Source organism: Rissa tridactyla, chromosome Z, assembly GCF_028500815.1.
Source record: "Rissa tridactyla isolate bRisTri1 chromosome Z, bRisTri1.patW.cur.20221130, whole genome shotgun sequence".
Taxonomy (NCBI): domain Eukaryota; kingdom Metazoa; phylum Chordata; class Aves; order Charadriiformes; family Laridae; genus Rissa; species Rissa tridactyla.
In genome coordinates, this window is record NC_071497.1 from 52,711,651 (window position 1) to 52,733,265 (window position 21,615).

General features: G+C 41.1%; 1 protein-coding gene across 7 annotated transcripts in view; it reads left to right on the forward strand.

The window, feature by feature from the left end:
* The window catches only part of NFIB (nuclear factor I B), a 176,917-nt gene extending 163,946 nt beyond the window's left edge, over positions 1–12,971 (forward strand). For all 7 annotated transcript variants that reach the window (XM_054186538.1, XM_054186540.1, XM_054186539.1 and 4 more), the window contains one exon: positions 6,238–12,971. In XM_054186538.1, coding sequence (XP_054042513.1) covers positions 6,238–6,367 — 130 coding nt within the window. In that variant the 3' untranslated portion in view covers positions 6,368–12,971. The remainder of the gene's footprint in view (positions 1–6,237) is intronic.
* The last annotated feature ends 8,644 nt before the right edge of the window (positions 12,972–21,615 follow it).

The following is a 21,615-nucleotide window of genomic DNA, read 5'->3' on the forward strand; positions in this document are numbered from 1 at the left end:
CTGTAGCTGTGGTCACGTCTCAAGCTGTCTGGTAACCAGGAGAAACCAGACATGATGTAATTCCAGATTGAACTTGAACTTCAGGGACTTAGAATGGGGGAACAATGGACCATAGGAATCAATAATGTCCATTTTCCACATGATTATGTTTGGAGCTTTAAGTTAACCTTTATGGGAGAAGCAGCAAGATCTGCAGTGTGACCAAAATGAATGAGATGATCCAGAAGCAAGACGTTAAAGTAAAGAAAACAACTTGAGTAATATTTTCTGAGCAGCACTGCAGATTCCAGCAGGATTAGAAAAGTTCCCGCTCTGCAGTGAACTGGTTGCCTGTTCTGAGCACTCTTTGTTCACTTAGGTAGGACAAACTTAATCTTATGTTTCCTGTCAGATGATTTTTGGCAGCACTGCTAGGGAAGGAGGAGCATATTACAGAGAATTCCCAAGTGTAAACTGTATCTTTAACCCCTTGGTTACTCCAGTTTCCTACTTCTTGATCATTTTACCTCCAATTTTTTCTTTTGAAGCAGTAAAACTACACTGTTGGGTTTTGGGTTTTTTTTTGGTGCAGTTAGGATTATCTGCATTATTATTTAGTCATGCTGATTTCATAAATAAACTTCTAGTCATATTTTTTAAAAGTGCTAAGGTAAAAAATCTAACATTAAAATCGGAAATGGTAATATTGGGGGGAAAAAGCAGTGTAGATGTGGAAAGTGGAGAGTCAGTTTTTCATAGGCGACCCAATGGTCTCTGGTAACCCCAGGCCAGGTTCTTCATGGTCTGGCTGTATGGGAGGCAGCCCTCCACTTGGTCATATCCCCCTCTGTGCATGATTGCAAACCTCCTTTAGCCCTGCCCCTGCACCAAACACTCATGCATGCTTGGTCCAGAGCACAGCTTGGACATGCACCATTTCTCTGGGCCCTTCCTCTGCTGTGGGTTTTCTTTGTTAGTGATGGTCTCTGTGGCCTCTTCCTGATCTTTCCTTACCTTTTTTTTGTGTTACACTATGACAAAAAGGGGTCTGCAGGTCCTTACAGCAGAATTCCCTTTTTCCTCCTCTGGGAATAAATCAGTGGGTCTTTACCTCCTCCATCTGCTAGATGAGTGGTGTGTGTCTGCTAAACTATAAAAATTGTCCTAATTTAAGATGAGATATACTTAATATATCTCTTGAAATAAATGCTCACCTTGGAGGTGAAATTTGGGAGTTTAACTACTGATACCAGTTTAGAATGGTAACAGAAGTACCACATTAAGCAGATGCCAGAGAGGTGGTTATTCTTTTGGCAGAAATGCACAAGTGGGAATTTAGCCAGAGCACTGAGCTTAGCACAGTTGCGTTTCCAAAGTTCATACAATCTTAACAATTCGGAACGGTATAGTTCCCTGTACTTGTGCGGGCGAGCACTTTCTTAGCACAGAGATAGAGGAACCTTGCTTGGTCACTCGCTGGTGCCACTTCTCTTGACACCAAAGGCGTTTCTACCTTTTCTGTCCAAAACCTGATCTGGCATGACCTATCTAGCTTGTTTTAACTAGTGTGGTCATGCACAGGGTAGTAAAGTTGCAAGAAGGAAATACTGGTTTTGGTGTACTTGCTGAATGATGAACTACTCTTACAGACTTCTGAAGCTGTAATAGAAAGGAGGTAGTAACTGGTGGAAAATAAGAATCTTAAAATCCTTCAGATTTACTCAAGTCTGATTGGATTTATTTTATATTGCATTTAGTTAATTGTTTAACATTATTATACTCTTTATGTTATTATAATCTCCAAAGTGGACTGTATATACATATAATGTTAGTCCTGCCTGTGGTCCATTCCAGTAATATTTTAATCAGAGGTTCTTGAAACAGCAATTATTATCTTTAAGAGGAAATCATGGCAGAAATCTTGATTGAATTAACATGTGAAAACCGTAATGGAAACTGTAATGGAGAATATTAACCCTGTAGGATGCTTGCAGAATTTTTTTTTGCTATTTTATTACATTTGAACAGATAAATACATTATACTTGCTGTGGGTAGAGAGGGAACTGATGACTGTATAACACACCTGATTGATAGTCTAGTTATGGTGAGAGAAAACTGTTTCTGGTAGTGAAATTACTTACAGGTATAGTGCTTCAGGAAGGTGGGGTGGTCCTGCAAACCATACTCTCTCTCAAAAAGGCCTCTAGTCTGAATCCCACAGCAATAGCTGATGGTGTTTCTCGTGTAATTTTCTTCAAAACTTAACCTAGAGCAGTTCTTTTGAGATCTCACTTCATACTCCAAGGGACAGGCGTTTATGTTATAACCTCTGTCATCTCAGAGCTCATGGGTTTCCTTGGGAGCAGTGAGCTGTAGAGTGGGGTAGACCTACTTTATTCCACTCATACATACAAAGCTCTTTTATCTGAAGGAAAGAGTGCATGGGCAGAGGGACATCTCATTAACCTCTGCAGGGACAACCAACTTGCCTGTGTCCTGGGCAACGGAAAGAGTTTTGGCTTCCCCCATGTTGAAATGCTTAGTGAACTGAGACACAGCATTGCCTGTGCTTTTGTGAAACTGGGGGCTGGAAGTTTACCTGGGAGTTATGCAAACTGCTGGACAGTGTGGTGAAGGGAAAGATGTTTTCCCCTTTCCTGCTGTTGCCACCTGTGTAGGCCCCCAGGCAAAGTTTGCTTTGCAGTCAGCAGTAACTGGCCCTTCTGCTAGGACGCTCTGCAGAGAAACCGTAGATGGTTTCCTTGGCAGAAGATAAACTCTGCAATGCTCACAGAGGTCCCTTCAGAGCAGGTTTGAGAAAGCTGACAGGGGACCTTGCTCTTCTGGGCTGTCAGTCTGGCTTGGCTGAACGCAGGAGCAACGGGGACCTACAAAGCAGGGTGTGCCTCATATGGTAGTTGAAAGTTCAATTAAATTTACCGTAAATGTAGTGGGGTACGTGGGAATGTTGGATAGAGAGAGCCATACATATGCCGGTTAGCAGAGCCTGAGTTATTTTTTTTTGCTTCTTCTTTGTATCACAGCTGTTCTCAGAGCTTTGTGGTGTGATTAGTGCTATTCACCTCAGTGACTTTCATTTAGGTTTCCTCTTTTGTTTGCAGTGGTATCGGGACTGGGGTGGCCTGAGATAGAGTTCCATCGAAGTACTCATCAAAGTATGATAAGCTTAGTTTCTAAAATACAACCGGCGCTTGTCAAGCCGTGAAGATTGTGGCTTAGGAAGTGGTGGCAAACAGAGGGGATGTCTGCCAGTGGGGCCAGCCGCTGCCCAGCGGGTGGGTGCAGATCAGGGACTTCAGCCCACCTTCAGCAGTGTCCCAGCGGTGGCTTTTCCAGCCACTGCAGGCAGAAGCAGGCATGTAGCTGCCCTGGCCCCAGGGGTGCCCCATGTCCTGTTCCGCCATCTCGGGCCGGTGGGTGGCAGGAGGCTCCGCGCCAGCGGCGGGGGAGGCTTCTCTAACTCCTGCGGGATCTATGCAGTGTTAACGTGGGAGATTTATTGCTCCCTGAGGACGCATAAGCAGTGTCGACGAATTTGTTGCAGTCCGCGTTTTTGTCATGGTCGTAATGTAAGGTGGGAGGCTTGAAAGGTTTAAATAAACACCTATATTAAATTCGTAAGTCATATGGCAACAACAGTCCTATTAGTCACTTGCTACAACTTATTTTTATTGAGCGCTTTCCACAAAATCAGGATCTCTGTCTCCTATATGAAGAAGCAGATAAGAAAGCTGCTACAAATAGCAATTTGTTCTTTATCAGCACTGACTGCTTTCCTTCACCCACTGTAGTCATTAGAAGGTTGTCAACTTGAAAACAAAGAAAAAAGTCACATATATATGTATCCAAACACTGAAGAGCACTGTAAATCTTCAGAAAGATAACCTGGAAGCTGTGTATTTAGCCTTTGCAACAGAAATTGTTTAAATACCATGTTGACCTCACACAAAATTAACATTCATTTAGTTAGTGTTTTATTTTCTTTAAATGCGCTAAAGACTGTAAATCCTATGTAACAGCACAGTAAAGAACTGTGCACTGTAAACCAGATATTCAGACAGATCCTGTCTGCAAACAAATCTGCTTGGGTTTTTTATTTTTATTTTTTATTACTCGTTCCCATTTTTACAAATCCCCATGCTTGGAAACGATTTGCATTGTGTCTGTTATTTCAGAATTTACTTCTTAACATGACTGAAATCCAAAGAGAAAGGAACAAAAAATGCCTTTTAAAACAAATTGTGAAGGAAGATGAAGAATAAGTTGAAACAATTAAGCCTCTTAAATGAGGTTTTGGTATTGATTTTTTTTAAAAAACATAATCTTTTCATCAGATCATATTGGACAAATCTTTCATGCATAACTGAGTTTAAGTCTTTGTGAATATTTCAAGATTTGCAGTGTAAATGTGATTTTTGAATTTCAAAAGGGGCTATTTCTCCACCAACAGAATTTATTTTATTTGAAATAGTAAATAGAATTAAAAAAGAAAGAAAAACACTTAATTAAACATATTAGCTGACCTTAGATTTTGAAAATATGGCAAGATTTTTTTCATTTAGTCTGTCTCCCTTCAGAATTTGACCATCATTGAGACAAGCAGGTCAACAATTTTTTTCCCCTTTTTTTGTGTGTAAAACAGAGCTGCCTGAAATTAATTGTTAGGAATCAAAATGGTAAATTAACAGGTTTAGAGATGTAAAGAGTATCAAACAGGATAAATGACAGGAGTAAATGACAGAAGCTGTTTGTATTATTTTAATATAAAAGACATGAGGAACACATCCCATGGATTTCACAAAGTAAGTTGACCTCTTTCTTTAATGTTCATACAGCAGCAACTGAAAGGATCACATAAAATGAAATGTAGTTATTTCATACACAATGAAAATAGATTAAAAAGGGTCTGTTTTCCTTTTTACACCCAGTGCCACAGAAGTGCATCTGCTCATCCAGGGAGAGAGCAGTGCAGAAGGGTGACCAAAGACAGAGAAGGAAGAAAACTTCCAGCATCTGTCCTCCACAAAACATACATATGTCGGAGGTTTTAGTCGTCAGATGTGCTATCATGAAGTTTATCAGTCTAATCCCATTATGTATTCCCAAGTAAGGTGTTGTGTTTGTGGAAAACAAGCACCTCATGCGAAGAAAAACTCGATACAATGAAAGGCAGAGGAAGCATGTGTTTGCACGCCGTGGGTCCAGTTCTGGTGTTAGTTGTTTGGCAATTACTGCTAACATAATGATGCTGTTTTTCTTCTGAATAAATTTGATGAGACTTTCTCTAAAGTCCATTATTTCTGGGTTGCCAGGAACACGTCAGGGTCTGCCCTGGGTACTGAATAGAGGCAGCTGAGGTCTTTCTTTGAGTATCCATCTTGCAAACACTGTTGGGTACAGTACCTACTGCTAGTTGGTGCCTGGTAGACATGTGAATGCCATTGGGGCTTAAGCTCCTCAGTGACAGAGTGCTTTTGAAATGATGCATTAAGTTCTAAAGTCATTGGATTGCCTTTGAAAATATTTTCTTTCTCAGAAGTTTTTGAAAAATTTACGGTACTTGCTGCTACCCTTGACTTGTGGCTACCCTTGGCTGCAAGTGTTTACATGGCTGGGCCCTGTGTTATCCAGTGTTCCTTAGGCACTGATGCTTTTTGGGAAAAATCTGTAAAGAAAGCAGCTTTTTTGAATAGTAAAGGTCCTCTATTCTCATGGGGACCCACACCTCAGAGGCACATCTTGGGACTGAGACAAGATAAACTGCTGGGTTGTAAGAGGGTAGGAAATTAACCACTGAACCTTTACATTATGCTCTTGAAAAGAAAAAACCTGTATGCTGTAGTGTATTTCACTAGGTCTTCAGTAACATCTGTGGTGCCATATAGTGTCACTTGTATGGTTTGCTTGTGTCTGCTCTATATATTTGTGTCTGAAATTTTTGGGGGCTTTAATAAACAAACAAGCCACTTGGGGTAAGACAGCAGTAATACTGCTTGCAATTGAGGTCAAGGCAAATATTTTTCTTTCAAATAAGTAATATTTTCACAAGGAAGACTGTGAAGTAGAATCTCAAGACACATTCACAAATTTGGTTTCTTATTTTATCTTAAGTAGAGCTATTAATAATGAATATTGGCTTAACCATGATTCAAATTAATTGCGTTCTAATTTTTGCAACATGTTTAATTTGTGTTTTTTCTCTCTCTCTCTCCTTATCTCTTTTCCCTTTTCAACAGTCCTGGTACCTGGGCTAGCTTGGTTCCTTTTCAAGTATCAAATAGGACACCGATCCTGCCGACAAATGTCCCAAATTATGGTTTGAACATAATTGGAGAGCCTTTCCTTCAAGCAGAAACAAGCAACTGAGGGAAAAAAAAAAAAAAGCAAAATTAAAAAAGGAAAAAAAGAAAGGAAGACAAGATGAGAAAAGAAACTGAAGCAAGAAGAAAAAAATAGACCAGCAATTGCAGCTCTTACAATCACTAATTCCCTTATGGTTGAAACTGAAATGACATACAAAGGGTCGATGATATTTCACTGATGGGTAGAATGCAGCCCCTGCTAAGTAGCCTTTGTTATATGAAGTCCGCTGGGAAATAGATGTTCTGTCTCTGACAATATATTTTAACTGACTTTCTAGATGCCTTAATATTTGCATGATAAGCTAGTTTTATTGGTTTAGTATTCTTGTTGTTTACGCATGGGATCACTATTCCTGGTTATCTCACAAAACAAAGGCTAGGCAGCAGCAACAGAGCTGCAGGAGGACAAGGGCCGTGAGCCAGCCATTTTCTCAACACTCTGATTTCTAAATGTTTTAAAAATAAGCTCTGTAGCCTTTAGTTATCAGTGTGGATTTATTAAACTTTGACCCTTAATTCAGCCTTTTCTAGTGTGTTATGCAGTTTGAAGTTTTCCATCAGTATGAACACACAGGCTCTATGGAAGAAATGCCTCTATGTAGGTAAAAGTGTTATCTTCTCATGCAACAGTAAAAAAGAAAAGGAAAAAAGTGAACATTTTCCCCACTAAAGGAACACTTAATAGAGGCAAGTGCAATTTAAAAATCATATCTAAGGGGTCATCACTATAAGTCCTTCAGCCCTTGGACTCTAAATTGAGGGGATTAAAAATAGAAATAAAAATTACGTTGAACAAACTTCTTTTTCCCCTCAGTTTTTGAGGGCATTAAAAGGCATTAATCGAGACAAATCATGTCCTTGAGAAAAAGAAATCAATGGAAACACAGCACTTATGTTGGTTTAGCTGCTGCCTCCACAGAGGGGTAGAATTTATTTATTTAAAGTTACTGGTTGCATCAAGAACCCATAGGGTTTACATGTTTCTGTAAAATCTGCATCATAGAGACAAAGAGATAGGCAAATCCATGTCACAAGGGCAAAGCTTACCGTTTACAAACTGGTAATACCAGGATGGGGATATGTTATATTTAAATAATGCACTCTTAATGTAAGTTTAATTACAGGGTGCTGAAAACTTGCATGGTGCTTTCAGAAGTTAGCCTTGTTCAACAATTTTCACATATTGACAGTTATATAACGTGCATGGGCAGACATTTTGCCTCTATGTCTCTTTAAAAAAAAAAATTAAAATACTCTTTCCAGTAATCCTAATTTGCACGAAGATATAATGTCCACATTACGTGCCTTGCCTTGAAATCTAAAAAATGGAAAAAAAGAAAAAAAGAAAAAAAAACACAAAAAAATTGACATCACTACACTTGTTTTGCTGCATTTATTATCATTTTAAATCTTTACCATTTTTATGACAAGATATTTTGTACTCCAGATGGGAAAAAGTGTGACATCATGGATTTTTTAGACAGTTATAACTTTATCTCACATTTATAAAGCATATCATGGCTGTGTATAGTTGCCGCTTAAAAATTGTAATCGACCAGCAATATTTTCAGTATTTTGGTGTTTTTTCTATTAACCTTTCATGTTTTTCATCTTCCAATTAATATTGGGGGGAGGGGATACAAATTTATACGAATTATGCAATACCAAGTTTTGCCTATGTAGGTAGTGCTTTTAGCTGTATTGGTTATTATAGGTAAGTACACAGAGTTAAAAGAAAAAAAAAAAAAAAGAATAATGTATGCTTTTTTTGTTTGTTTTAATTGACCAAAGTGGGTACTGCTATTTTTGCAGTGTGATGAGGTCCTTTTCTGTACTGAGAGGTGGACAGGGGATTTTTTTTTATACATACATATATATATATTCTGGGGTGGGTGGGGAGGATTTTTAACACTTTACAGTGTAGCTGTGAAGCAGTGCACCCTTAGCCAGGCGAGGGCTGCAAAGCGACTGTTCTGCCTACTGTGACAAACTTGCAAATCGGTTCCCTCTTTTTAACTTCCCACCTGGGGTGCAAGCTGAAATCATTTCTGGATTTAAAAAATAAATAATGAATTCTGTTGGAGGCAGACTTGACTTGAGGAAATTGTTTTACTTTTTTTTTTTTCTTGAGAAAGAGAAAGAGAGAGAGAAAGACAGACAGACAGGGAGAGAAAGAGGTCAAGACCCACAGTGAGATGAAGCCTTTTCCATTCTGGCAAAGATAACTGCATCCTAAATTGTTCACGTTACAAACGTTTTTAGCTCAGAATGACAAAGCCGCTTGCTTTGTCTAGGAACCACACGTACAGAGCAAAAATCTTTGCTGGCATAATTCCACTGACTCCAATTGACTCCGGAGTTGCTCCTGCAGAGAATTTGCCTCCCTTAGTCTGCTTAACTGGTAAATACTCCTTTTTTTTTTCCCTATGGCAAAACATAGGAAATTTCTTCGCCCCCCTGCCCAAGTTTGTTAACTCACAGGCATCTGAATTACAATTTTCAGCTTGCTCAGGCTGTGTCAGAGGTTTACAGTGTCTTCTCGTACAGCAGGTCAGATGGAGAGCTCTGGGCTCTAGTGGGGGAGGAATTTCTTAATGCATGGAATTAGACTATGATGTAAATAAAAGTGTACTTCCAGTAAAATCACATTTTGCAGATCCGTAGTGGGCCCGTTGCTGGAGACCTCTTGTGCACTGGCAATCTTTGTGATGAATGGCTCAACACAGTGAATTTTTCTTAAAAGCATATACTTTTATTAGGGTGCAAGCAGAGGAGAGTATAGATGTGAGGGTACGGGATACCCTGGTTGAAAAATTCATCCCTTCGCAGTTTCCTCTGCTTTTGGGAGATTTTCCTACCCCTGAAGTGTAGCTCCAGGAACAGCCACCCCACCGGGCGCTGGGCAGTGGCACACCAAGGTCAGTCCCTTCTGGCTCTGGCCACCACGTGGAAACTAACGAGCCGTGGTGGTGATACATCCCCACGTCTCCAGTAGGAGATAACGTGCATAGTCAGGGCCTGAATAGCTACAGAGACGGGAGCTGTAGAAAAGCAAATCCTTGAGATTTATCTATTGCTAAACCAAAAGAAAGAAAGCCCCACACAAAAAGATAAGATGCCAAAAGAAGATGAAAATGCAAATTCATGTTGCTCTTTTTCCGAGCCTTGTAGTAAGTGAATTTGTTCACGAAGCACATGGCTGTTGAGATTACCGAAACGTACTAGACCCACCCAGCGACCACGTCAGGCTCTGGCCTAGTAAAACAAAGTACGTATTGTCCTTTCCACATGCCACTGACACTGAGGGGTTTGGGAGCAGAGGGGTGTGCTGGGGGGGCTGTCCTTCCTTAGCGCCATTAGCAAGGTGTCCCCCTTAGGCTTTTAATAGCACACCAGGATGAAACTGAAGCGCGTTCAGGCTGCAAAGTGCAATATGCACTGCAAAGTCAAAATGATTACTGCCCTTGTAGGAAGATGGATGCCATTAACGGAGCTTTTTTGTTACCTCTGACCTCCTGTATGAAAAAAACTGAGCTTACAGATGCAATATTTTAAAAAGCAAACTCCTCCCTTCCATGTGAATGAATCGGGTTGTTCATCAACTGTGGGTTTTTTTCACCTGCCTCTCTTAATAGAAAAGCCAGTTTGAAAGAAAATGAACTTTTCATTTATTGTAGGTTTGGTTTCGGGTTGGGTTTTTGTTTTCTTTTTTTTTTTTAAGCTCAGCAGTCAAAAGATTCAGATAAAATTGAGAACTCAAATCCAGTCTCTGGCCTCCTCCTTCACCAGGAAGTGTATTCTGACTGAATCGAGCCACCCCGTTCTATGTGCACTGTTCTGCCTTTATTAAGTTGCTTTGCAGCCCTAGCCTCACGGCTGTGCCACTGAAGTGTGTTTCCCCTGGAGTGACATGAACGTTTGAGGCTTGACTAAGGAAAAAAAAAAGGCAGTGAAGGAGACTGTACATAAAGACATGGCAAAAATATTAATTATAGCAATATAGTTGTGGGGTGATGTTCAGGTGGGCAGCTCCATTGAAAATATGTGAATGAATCTGTGAAGCTGCAAGTAGCGAGAAGAAAGGAGGATCTTCTGAATGAACCGCCTACCTTGTAGACAGTAATTTGTACACTGTATAGTTTTGTTAAGATTTTTTTTTTTTAATTAAAATACCCTTGTTTGTAAAGCTAACTTTTTAACAATTACAATGGAAATGCGTGTCATTTCCATTTTTAAAGTAAACAAGAATATTCCTTGTTTGGAAACTGGACTTGGGTTAAAACTCTCCAGTTTCTTAATTTATGTATTAAAAAATCTGTCCATGTTAGGAGTTATTTCGCAGATTCCTGTGCTTGAAAAGCATAGGTCACTAATCCTTTAAAAATGTAAATGGAGAAAAGTTATATTTTATGAAGGTTATTTTGTTGTATTTAGTATTGGAAAAGTTGGTTTTCAGAGCATTTCAAAATGTTGGAAGCACCACTGTCTTTTTATTAGTATATATGGCCTTTAGCAAAAGTTTTTTGTGATTGTTACATGATGGTATTTAAGATTAGGTTCACAGAGCAATTCAGGATAGGCAGAGAACTAAAACAGTACTTATGTCTCACATAGCTGTGTCCTCAGGGAGCAGAATTTTGGATTTGCAACTTGTAGCTTCATAAGGACTTAATGAAAGAGATTGCACAAGGACATACTCAGCTGTGACACCGGAGTGTGTTCTGTACCTAAATCTAAATTATATTTACTGTGTGAGATTATGAAGGCTGCAGAAAGTTATCCCATATTCAGTGTACAGTATTCACTCTTAATGAAACAACTCTCTTAAATGTTGCTGGCAGTAAGGCCCCAAGCATGACATCCAATATAGTTTACATGATCCTGTCAAGGTCTTTTGTTAACATTAACCAGCTGCATGCTCCTGGACTTTTTTATCAGGTTTCTATAGAAAACTTCTAAAAGAAAAAAGAGAGTAAAATCATATGCAGGCTAATCAAGCTAAACAGGAAAAGCTCAAAGTTGAATGTTCTACTCCATGCTGAAGGAGCTGAAAACTGCCTCCTTCTGATTTGCACTTTCTGCTATTTCCCCAGTTTTTTCTAATTCCTCAAAATTGTGTGGGTGTGGTGGAGCACTGCAGTTGGAGGATAACACGGACCACTGATTTTGCCCTTTAACCCTGCACAATGACCTTTGCATCAGCCAAACTTATTGCCATGACAACTCTTTGTACTGTTTCCATGCCACAGCTCTGTTGGTCACATTGTTAATAGTAAAGGGGACAAGTTGGAGACGGTCAATTTTTACATTTTTTGTTGCAATTTTTTCTTCAATGGTTGTAAGTAGTTGTGTTTGTTTGTTTTTTTGTTTTTTTTTTTTTAATGATAAAAGGGTTCACTAGTTATTACTCTTTAGAAATATCTGTGTGTTGCAATTCAAATGTATGTTGAATTTGTGAAAAGGGCTTCAGTGCCACTAGCATCATAATATCCTAGAATAAGCCTTTGATACTTTTATTGCATGATACGGTAACAGTAAAACAAAAGGTGGCCTAAATAAACAGAGAGCAGCGTGAGCTAGTGACACTAAAGCCAGTCTTTGTATTACTGTATTTTTGACAGAATGATTTTGAAAACTGTGCTACAGGGACTGATGTGGCAAATGTATCTCTATATGCAGAAGGAAGTTTTTTAAGAAGTATGGCTTATTATGCATTCTTCATTGAGGGCATTGAAGTTGCATGGACTGATAGAAGTTGATGCAAAATGAGAAAGAAACAAAAACCAGCAAAATGTTTACCAAAAAACTCAAACAAATGAGCAGTGCCTGTTCAATTTCACAGTCTCTGTTGAGTTCAGTTGTAAATATGTTTCAGATAACATTTTCTTCAAAAAAAAAATAAAAAATCTACAACATTGTAGAATGTGAGGGGTTCCTCAATCCCAGGCATAGGCTTCTCAAGAGCTGCATTAGATTATGTCTTCATCAAGCTGTTAATTTGTGCTTATATCATATAGAACTTTTAGTAAGCTGGGAAGAGGCACCCCATCTCAATGATATTTCTCTGAGAACAACTTTTGTAGGGCTGTGTGTTTCTTTAGATACATTTAGTACAACTGTAGGTGACAAGTAGTCAGTTATTGCTTGCTAGCTACACACCAGGGTTGATCCATTTTAAAACTTTTGGCATTTTTCCCCATACTGTAGGCCATAAATCCTGAAGGTTACATTTTAATTAAAAAGGAGGTGCGTGCACAGTCTTTGTGTAATGAACCTTCACTAGTAGGATGCATTACAGTACAGCTACTTAATTTCGGAATTAGGGCCCTCTGGCATCAGACCTGTTTTTAGCCTGAGTGTTAACAAAGGTTTTTATTGTGCCTGGTTGGAGGATAATAATGTTCTTTTTGGTACTTTTTTTAGGTTACAAATGAACTCAACTGCCACAAGTTTTAAACTGGTGTAAATCAAGCTTGACTTAATGTGATTGTTACTGTTATATCCAGCCTATACTGCTAGCAGCTGCTCATACTGCAGTCAATTACTGGAAGCGGATATATTTCCTATGCAAAAACTGTTTAAACAATAAAAATGAGCTATGCTACAGACCCTGGTCTTATGGTTGGTTTTTTTTTTTTTCTTTTTCTTCTATCTCTAAGAGTCGTAATTAGTAATATCTTAGAAACTAACCTTAAACCTTGTACCCTGATAGCACGGCAGAACTTACGGAGTTCTGTGTATACTTAGTTTGGGTTTAACATGTTTGTTTGCATACGGTTTGGCTTAGTGGTTACACTGAAAAAAAGAGAACAGAAACAAAAGGAGGCAGATAATCAGCTCAATTTCAAAGTTCATATTTAGTTTTCATCATCGTATTTTACCAGCCCTAGTAATTATACAGGTGACCTGAACTGCTGCTTCTGTGATGTAAAATTGAGCATGATAGCATATGGGGAGGAGACCTTTGTTTTATTTCAATGTTATTGACTTGTGACAGACAGTAAATCTTTGATTTCTTAACAGCCTTCATGATAACATTTTCATTAAATAAAGAGAGCAAGATCCAATCTTCCCAAAACTCTTCGTGACTTCAGAAAGCTTTGTTTTGGGTCGAGGCCTCTGAAATCTACAAAAGAAGAATTATTTTTCATACATGGGATGTTTCATTCAGCTCATCTTTCTGGAAATACATTGTTTTCTTCTTATACCATTAGGAATCCATAAACCAATAGCAACAGCCAGCAAGCAGCATGAATACGGTCAAGAGATGACTGACTGGATCACAGTGTAAACCCTTAAACTGGATTATATAAAAGTCCTCAAATTTTGCCCCACAGTGAGGCTAAGCAACTCTCCATCTACTTAGATAAAAATATTCTGCAGGTTCTAGACCATAAGCATTATCCAGTTTCAGCCGTTAGTGTGAAAAATGCAAACTGGTTTGTTATTTTTCCCCACTGGTTTGTTTACACAAAGACTATTTGTTTATTAAGTGGACTCATTTTTCTGTGAAAGGGCCTTTGTTGTATGCGTGTCGCTCCAAAACAAATTGTCAGGCACTGAAAAGTTAGGAAATTATACCAATTTGTCCTGCTAGGGGTTCCTTGAGTGCCGTCGTTTGGACATGATTTGAAAACTGTATTAAGGACTTCAGGTACCACATCTGAAAATCCAAAACAGAAAAACTTCCTGCATAACCCAGAGATGCTTAAATTCAGTCCTTCCTCCCCTTTCTGATAAGGGAATTCCCTGCTTCCCAGGCACTCAGCAGCCCCCTGGCAAAGCAGCCCGTGGCTCCATACATAACCCACCGGAACCCTGCAGCGAGCTTCCGACATGACTTTGATCCTCCACTCCGCGTGTGCCAGCTGCCCGGTGGCACTGATTCGAGTAGGCCAGGACAAAGCACGGCAGCTGCCTGCATTCATTCAGGCTGACAGTGCCAGAGCCAGGGCTGCAATGCCATGCTCAAGATGCACAATGTAATGCCCAAGAAGACCCACATAGAAGGAGCAGGAAGGAGAGCGTGCAAAGAAGGCATGCAAAGAAGCTCCTGGCTCAGGCCTTTCTAAGTTTTTGAGAAGAAACGGACAAGCAATCCGTGGACTGGTGTTTAAAGTCCTTTTTTAAACTCCAGTGTTACTTTTGTGTGTTTTCCCCTGGGCTTAAAAATAATAATTGAAAAAGAACAGAAATCTTGCCACCAGATCCAAACACGTGCGCAAGCTGCAATGTGCAGTGGCACCTCACAGTTTTTTGCTGCTTAGGTCATTAAATTAAGTTTTTAAGTTATCTTTGCCATGTGGGGGTTTCTTTGTGAGACTTACTTTTCTTTCTATTTTGGTTACTGACCTAAATTTGTTTATTATAGCTGTTGTTCAATCAGCTTCTCTCTGACTGGGCAAAGCTGAAAACAAAAGTAGTCTTGGCTTCTTGCTTGTGTGCCTGGGCTCATGGGCATCTGGGGGTTCCTTGGGGATGAAGGCACTGAGTCCTAGGGCACCCTTGGGAGTGTTTAGCTGCCAAAATCTGAATGACATCCATGAATGTCTATGAAGAGAAGAAGGCTGTTGAACGCTCAGGACCAAACAAAAAGTTCTGTAGGGAAGGCCTGTACTTTGCTGGAGGAGTAAAAGGCTCATCGCTGCTATCCAGGTAACTCGCATGCCCCTTCTCACATCTCCACTTAAAGAAGCATCAGCCTTAAGTCTTTCTGGTAACTACAGGATTGTTTTATGGATAGGGTATATACCTCACCCTGAGAAATGGCAGAACTATGTCTACTGACACTTAACAACAGAGCAGTCTAAGGCAAACTGTTGGCATTGTTGGTCAAAATTCGACAGATGCAAGCAGGATCTAGCAAAGGGAACTTCATTAGAAGAGCTATCCTACGTCATTATAGCATCCACTGGTGGTTTTTTTAAGGTCCTTATTGGCATGAAATCAGCTACTATTACCAAGGCCATTACCCACAAATGTCAATTGACTGGGCCGCTGAGAGCTGTAAAGATCTGCCCAAAGCTGTACAAGGATTCAAGTGTGTGTTGAACTCAATTTACCTTTGGTGGCATTCACCACTATATAGTGCTCCAGTCCACTTTTCGAACTCTGTTCAGAGCATCAGCAAGTTAGTTCTCCAGACAAAGAACGGAGTGAACAAAGTTACAGGATACTACTTGCAAAATACAAAGCTTTAAAAAATATGGGTGGTGGTGTCAACACCACCAGCCCTTCACCTCAAGCTTGACCTGCAGTTCTGCAGTTGGCTTCTGCACATGGTGTTATGAGGTGCCTAAGCAGAACATGGTGTTTAAAAAAAAGGTGGTGGCGGGGAACCTGCTCCTTTAGGAGGCTGATCTGGTGCCACTGGAGTCAACAGAAATCCCTCATCTGTTTTTTAACAAGGATTGGATCAGGCCTACACTGCTGGCAAGGGACCTTAATTCAGGTGAATGTGGATTTCCAGGTCTTAACATGTGCGTTGTTGTTTTTTTTTTTTTTCCCCTAAAGCGTGTGCCTTAGGGTAAAAGGAGGTGTTCAAAGCAGAACATAACTGTTTCTGCTTGCTAAGCTGATGCTCACTACTAAAACAATGGTCTCCATTGACTATATTTAGCTGCACTGCAGGCTGCCAAAACCAGCACACATTGCTGTGGGCAGACAAGCAAGGAAGTCTGATACACAACAGGACTGGGGCAGGGATAAAAGATATATCTCCCCATAACTGACAAGTCAAGCACTGCAGCACTGTGAAGCTGGAACCATATCAATTGTAAGCAGCTGTCTGTCCAATTTTCAAAAACTCTCTGATCATATAATTATGGATGTTTCAAGAAACAAATGGTGCCCCTGGTTAGACTGCTGAAATGCCTCTGAATGCAATGAGGTCACCCAAGGGTAAGTGGGGGCTTTAGTACTTAAACACTTTTCAGACATAATTCTGGTTGTAAAACACTTCTCTCCCAAATTATTTGAGATTGAAATATTTCCCTCAGTGTATTTCTCTTCTGCAATATATTGAAAAATGTCACAGTTACTTACAGTGGATTTGTTCCACAGCCCAGAAAGCTTGGACCTGTGTAAACCCGCAGAAGTTGAGTACATTTTTCTGTTTCACGGAGAAAAGATTTTTTTTTTTTTATGGTAGCTTGATCTCTTTCCACCTCCCTCCCCACTTTTAAAATAATGTGATGTGATAATTCACTTTGTATGTAATACCTAAAATGCCTAATGTATGCTAGTGTGTTTCTGTTTTGATCAGGAGAGGAGGACACACACCACAATAGGCATAAAATACACTTATTAATAAGAAAATAAACTCAATATAACACGATGCCTCACCAAGTCATCAAGGTTTTTTGGTGAGTAATGAGCATGACAGAGCTCAGCATCAGAGTGAGCATCAGTACAGTGAGGAACTTCCTATTAATTTCCTGTAAACTATTTAAAACTGTCCCTGAATTTGTATACCTTAGTTTGTCTACACCATGTAAACACAAATTTGAATACAAACTTCCAGGTTTCCTATGGCTAGAGTTACAGTGACTGAGATATAGCATGTATTGTGCCCTTGAGCATTCTTGGTACCACAGAATTACACACTTAGCAGGTTGCACATCGGTATTATATGGCATTATTGGGATTAAAAGTGGGTTAAGATTATTACTGAATGATCTATATCCCCATGCAGATACAAACACACTGATCATTTGTCAGACTGATAAATTTATATTCATAATGTGTTTTAGCACACAGTAGCCTGCTTTTAAGTGAAGTGACTTTTACTTATTCAAGTTCTACAGTGACATGAACATTGCTTTTCTAAGCTGGCCAGTCAAACCAGTTTTCACTGTGAAATAAAAAAGAAGTATCGGTGATTACATGATTCCATCAGCTTTCCTGCTGAGCCTAGGAAAGTACTTAAGATTTTTTTAATTTTGATTTTGCATAATATTCATTTCCTTGTTTCATGCATCACTTTATCTTTGTGATGAGTTCTGTGGTGTATTATTCAAAGCTTCAGGTTTGTAGCAAGGATGGTTTTTTTAGCCAATTTCTCCTCCACTGTTACTGCTCATCTTTATGTTCAGCACTTCCTCCCTTACAGCCATTTATTAAGATACTCTTTTCTTGCATCAATGAAGAAAAAGTCTTCCACTGTTTTCTCCTTCTAAAGATTTATTAAAAATTCACAGTGCCTCTCTGGCCAATTAATGGCTTTTATTTATAGGTTCTTCTGACTCAGAGAAATTTCCTTTAAAAAAACAACAAAACCTCTCAAACGGTCCCCTATCATAGAATCATAGAATCATAGAATGGTTTGGGTTGGAAGGGACCTTTAAAGGTCATCTAGTCCAACCTCCCTGCAATGAGCAAAGATATCCTCAACTAGATCAGGTTGCTCAGAGCCCTGTTCAACTTGACCTTGAATGTTTCCAGGGATGGGGCATCTACCACTCATTCCACTGTTTCACCATCCTCATTGTAAAAAATTTCTTCCTTATATCTAGTCTAACTCTACCATCTTTTAGCTTAAAATCATTACCCCTTGTCCTGTCACTACAGGCCCTACTAAAATGTTCGTCCCCATCTTTCTTATAAGCCCCCTTTAAGTACTGAGAGGCCTTACGGTCTCCCTGGAGCCTTCTCTGCTCCAGCCTGAATAACTCCAACTCTCTCAGCCTGTCCTCACAGGATAGGTGTTCCATCCCTCTAATAATTTTTGTGGTCCTCCTCTGGACCCACCACAACGTGTCCATGTCTATCTTGTACTGAGGACTCCAGAGCTGGACACAATACTCTAGGTGAGATCTCTCCAGGGCGGAGTAGAGGGCCACAATCACCTCCCTCAACCTGCTGGCCACGCTCCTTTTGATGCAGCCCAGGATATGGTCGGCTTTCTGGGCTGCGAGCGCACATTCCTGGCTCACGTACAGCTTTTCATCCACCAGTACCCTCAAGTCCTTCTCGATTGGACTACTCTCTATCCCTTCATGCCTCAGCCTGTATTGATACCAGGGGTTGCCCCAACCCAGATGCAGAACCCTGCACTTGGCCTTGTTGAACCTCATGAGGTTCACATGGGCCCACTTCTTGAGCTTGTCCAGGTCCTTCTGGATGGTGTCCAGGTCCCTCTGGATGGCATCCTGTCCCTCAGGTGTGTCAAACGCACCACTCAGCTTGGTGTTGTCTACAAACTTGCTGATGATGTGCTGGATCCCACTGCCTACGTCACTGATGTCGATATTGAACAGGACTGGTCCCTGTACGGAGGGGGACACCACTTGTCACCGATCTCCATCTGGACATTGAGCCATTGACCACTACTCTCTGGATGCAACCAGCCAATTCCTTACCCACCGAAAAGTCCACCCATCAAATCCATATCTCTCCAATTTGGAGAGAAGGATTTTGTGGGGGACTGTGTCAAAGGCCTTACAGAAGTCCAGATGGATGACATCTGTAGCTCTTCCCTTGTCCACTAATGTAATCATTCCATCATAGAAGGCCACCAGGTTGGTCAGGCAAGACTCACCTTTGGTGAAGTCACGCTGACTATCTTGAATCACCTCCCTGTCCTCCATGTGCCTTAACATGTGCCTTCTAGGAGGATCTGTTCCATGATCTTCCCAGGCACAGAGGTGAGTCTGACAGTTCAGTAGTTCCTAGGGTCCTCCTTTTGACCCTTTTTAAAAATGAGGGCAATGTTTCCCTTTTTCCAGTCACCGGGGACTTCACCTGGCTGCCATGACTTTTCAAACATCATGAGGAGTGGCTTGGCAACTACATCATCCAATTCCCTTAGGACTCTGGGGTGCATCTCATCAGGTCCCATACACTTCTGTATGTTCAGGTTCCTCAGGTGGTCTCAAACCTGAGCTTCTCTTACAGCTGGAGAGACTTTGCTCCCCTGGTCCCTGTCTTGTGGTCCATCCACTTGAGAGGTGTAGGAAGAGAGATTGACAGTGCAGACTGAAGCAAAAAAGTTGAATACCTCAGCCTTGTCCTCATCCATTGTTACCAATTTGCCAGTTGTGTTCACAGGGGGGATACACTTTCTTTGACCTTCCTTTTCTAGCTGACATACCTGTAGAAGCCCTTATTATTATTCTTTGCATCCCTTCGCCAAGCTCAGCTCCAGCTGCGCCTTGGCCTTCCTGACACCATCCCTATACAACTGGCAGGGTCCCTTTCCTCTTCACAGGATACCTGTCCCTCCTTCCACTGCCTGTGCAGTTCCTTCTTCCCCATTAGTTTGACTAGCAGGTCTCGATTCAGCCATGCTGGTCTATTGCCTTCCTTTCCTGATTTCATGCACCTGGGAAGCAAGAGCTCTTGCATTCTATGGAAAGTATCCTTAAAAGTCTGCCAGCTCTGTTCTACTCCCTTCTTCCTGAGGGCAGATTCCCAGGGAGTCCTATTGATTAACTCCTTGAAGAGCTGGAAGTTTGCCTTCCTAAAATCCAGGGTCATGAGTTTACTCTTTGCCTGACCCATATCCCTCAGGACTGTGAACTCCACCAGTGCATGATCACTGCAGCCCAGACTGCCTCCAGTCTTGATGTCACTGATTAATTCACTTGCATTGGTCCAGTATTGCATCCCCTCTGGTAGGCCTGTCTATTTCCTGGTTTAAGAAGTTATCCTCAATGTATTCCACAAGCTCCTGGATTGTCTACAGGTCACCCTGCTACTTTTCCAGTAGGTGTTGGGGTGGTTAAAGTCCCCCATCAGAATTACAGCCTGTGAGAGTGATACCTCCCTTAGCTGGAGTAAGAAGGCTTCAGCAGTAGATTCCCCTTGATTGGGCAGCCTGTACTACACCACTACACCACTAAACCAACCACAAGGTTCCCTTTGTTGCCTCATCTCCAATTCTTACCCATAAGCTTTCAACTTGGTCGTGGCTATTCTTCAGAGACAGCTCTTCACACTCTACCCATTTCTTGACATAGAGGGCAATCCCTCCACTACTGCTTCCTCACCTGTCCCTCCTGAACAGGCCGTAGCCGTCAATAGCTGCACTCCAGTCATCAGATTTGTCCCACCAGGTTTCAATAATGCCAATAGCTTTCTAACGGCATGGTGACTTCCAGCTCCTCCTGTTTGTTGCCCATGCTGCGTGGATTGGTATAGAAGCAATTCAGCATCACGTAAGGCTGAATGTCCCATTATATCTACTAAGCTCACTCAGCTCAAGAGCAGTCAGCAGCAAGAGGCATAGGGTGCTGGCAAGCCCAGGCTGGTGTATCATTAGGAAGCTTCGACAGCGCCTGCGGTGGGTGGTGTGTTCCTCTAGGCTGGCAGCCTTCAATCTGTGGTCACAAGAAACCACGGGGTCCTTGGAATATTTCTGTAGGGGCTGTGAAAGGCAATTAAGGAAAGAAAACCTACTGTCAACAAGCTCCCATTCACTATACAACACCCATTAGAAAAATTTCAGAGTCCACAAACTAGAAAAAGTAATTTCCAGTGTTTTCTTAAAATAAAGAGTGGGATAGGGAAGATAACATGAGTGGTACAATGATGTCCTTCTAGTAACACATTTTCCTGTGCACTATTAGGTTTTGAAGGACATGTGGGAGACCCCTTCTAAGCATTTTTCAGATTTATAATACTTCTGTTCAGGCCTGTGAGGTTTCATGCAAGCAACAATGTGAGGAAGAAAAAGCCCTTCTATCTTTAAAAAACAGAAATTAATTCCCTTTGCAATTTGATAGTTGTGTGGAGGGTCCCAGGAGGACGATATTAAGTAAGACAGGAAAAGAAAGAGTCTTGCCCTATGCTCAGGGAGGAAATTTCCAAGGCTGGGTACAGCGTCCCACTGTGAGACATCAAAACTCTGTGTTCCCAGGGTGGTGGGGTCTGGAGAGACAGACAGCTGGCTTCATAAACAAATCCTGCTGCCAGCCCTGTCCTGCCTTCCCATGGGCTCACAAGCCTCTTTTCCAGCATGGTCAGTGCACCCCCTCCCCTTTCCTGCATTTATCCTTCATTTACTCAGACTCCTTACTTACCATTCCTCACAATCTCAGCTGGATAATAATCACAGGAGCAGTTCCCATAACGCTTCCCTTGTGCCATCTGTCCTCCTTGTCCCTCCTGAGGATGAGAGGTGGTGGAGCCAGATCACTTTCCCCAAGGGAAAGAGGTGGCACACAATGTGTGATCAGGAGCTCTAGGAGGATCCCTTCCCATCTCATGGAGCAGCAGAGGGAAAAGGGATGTCGGAGCCCCACAGGGGCACCA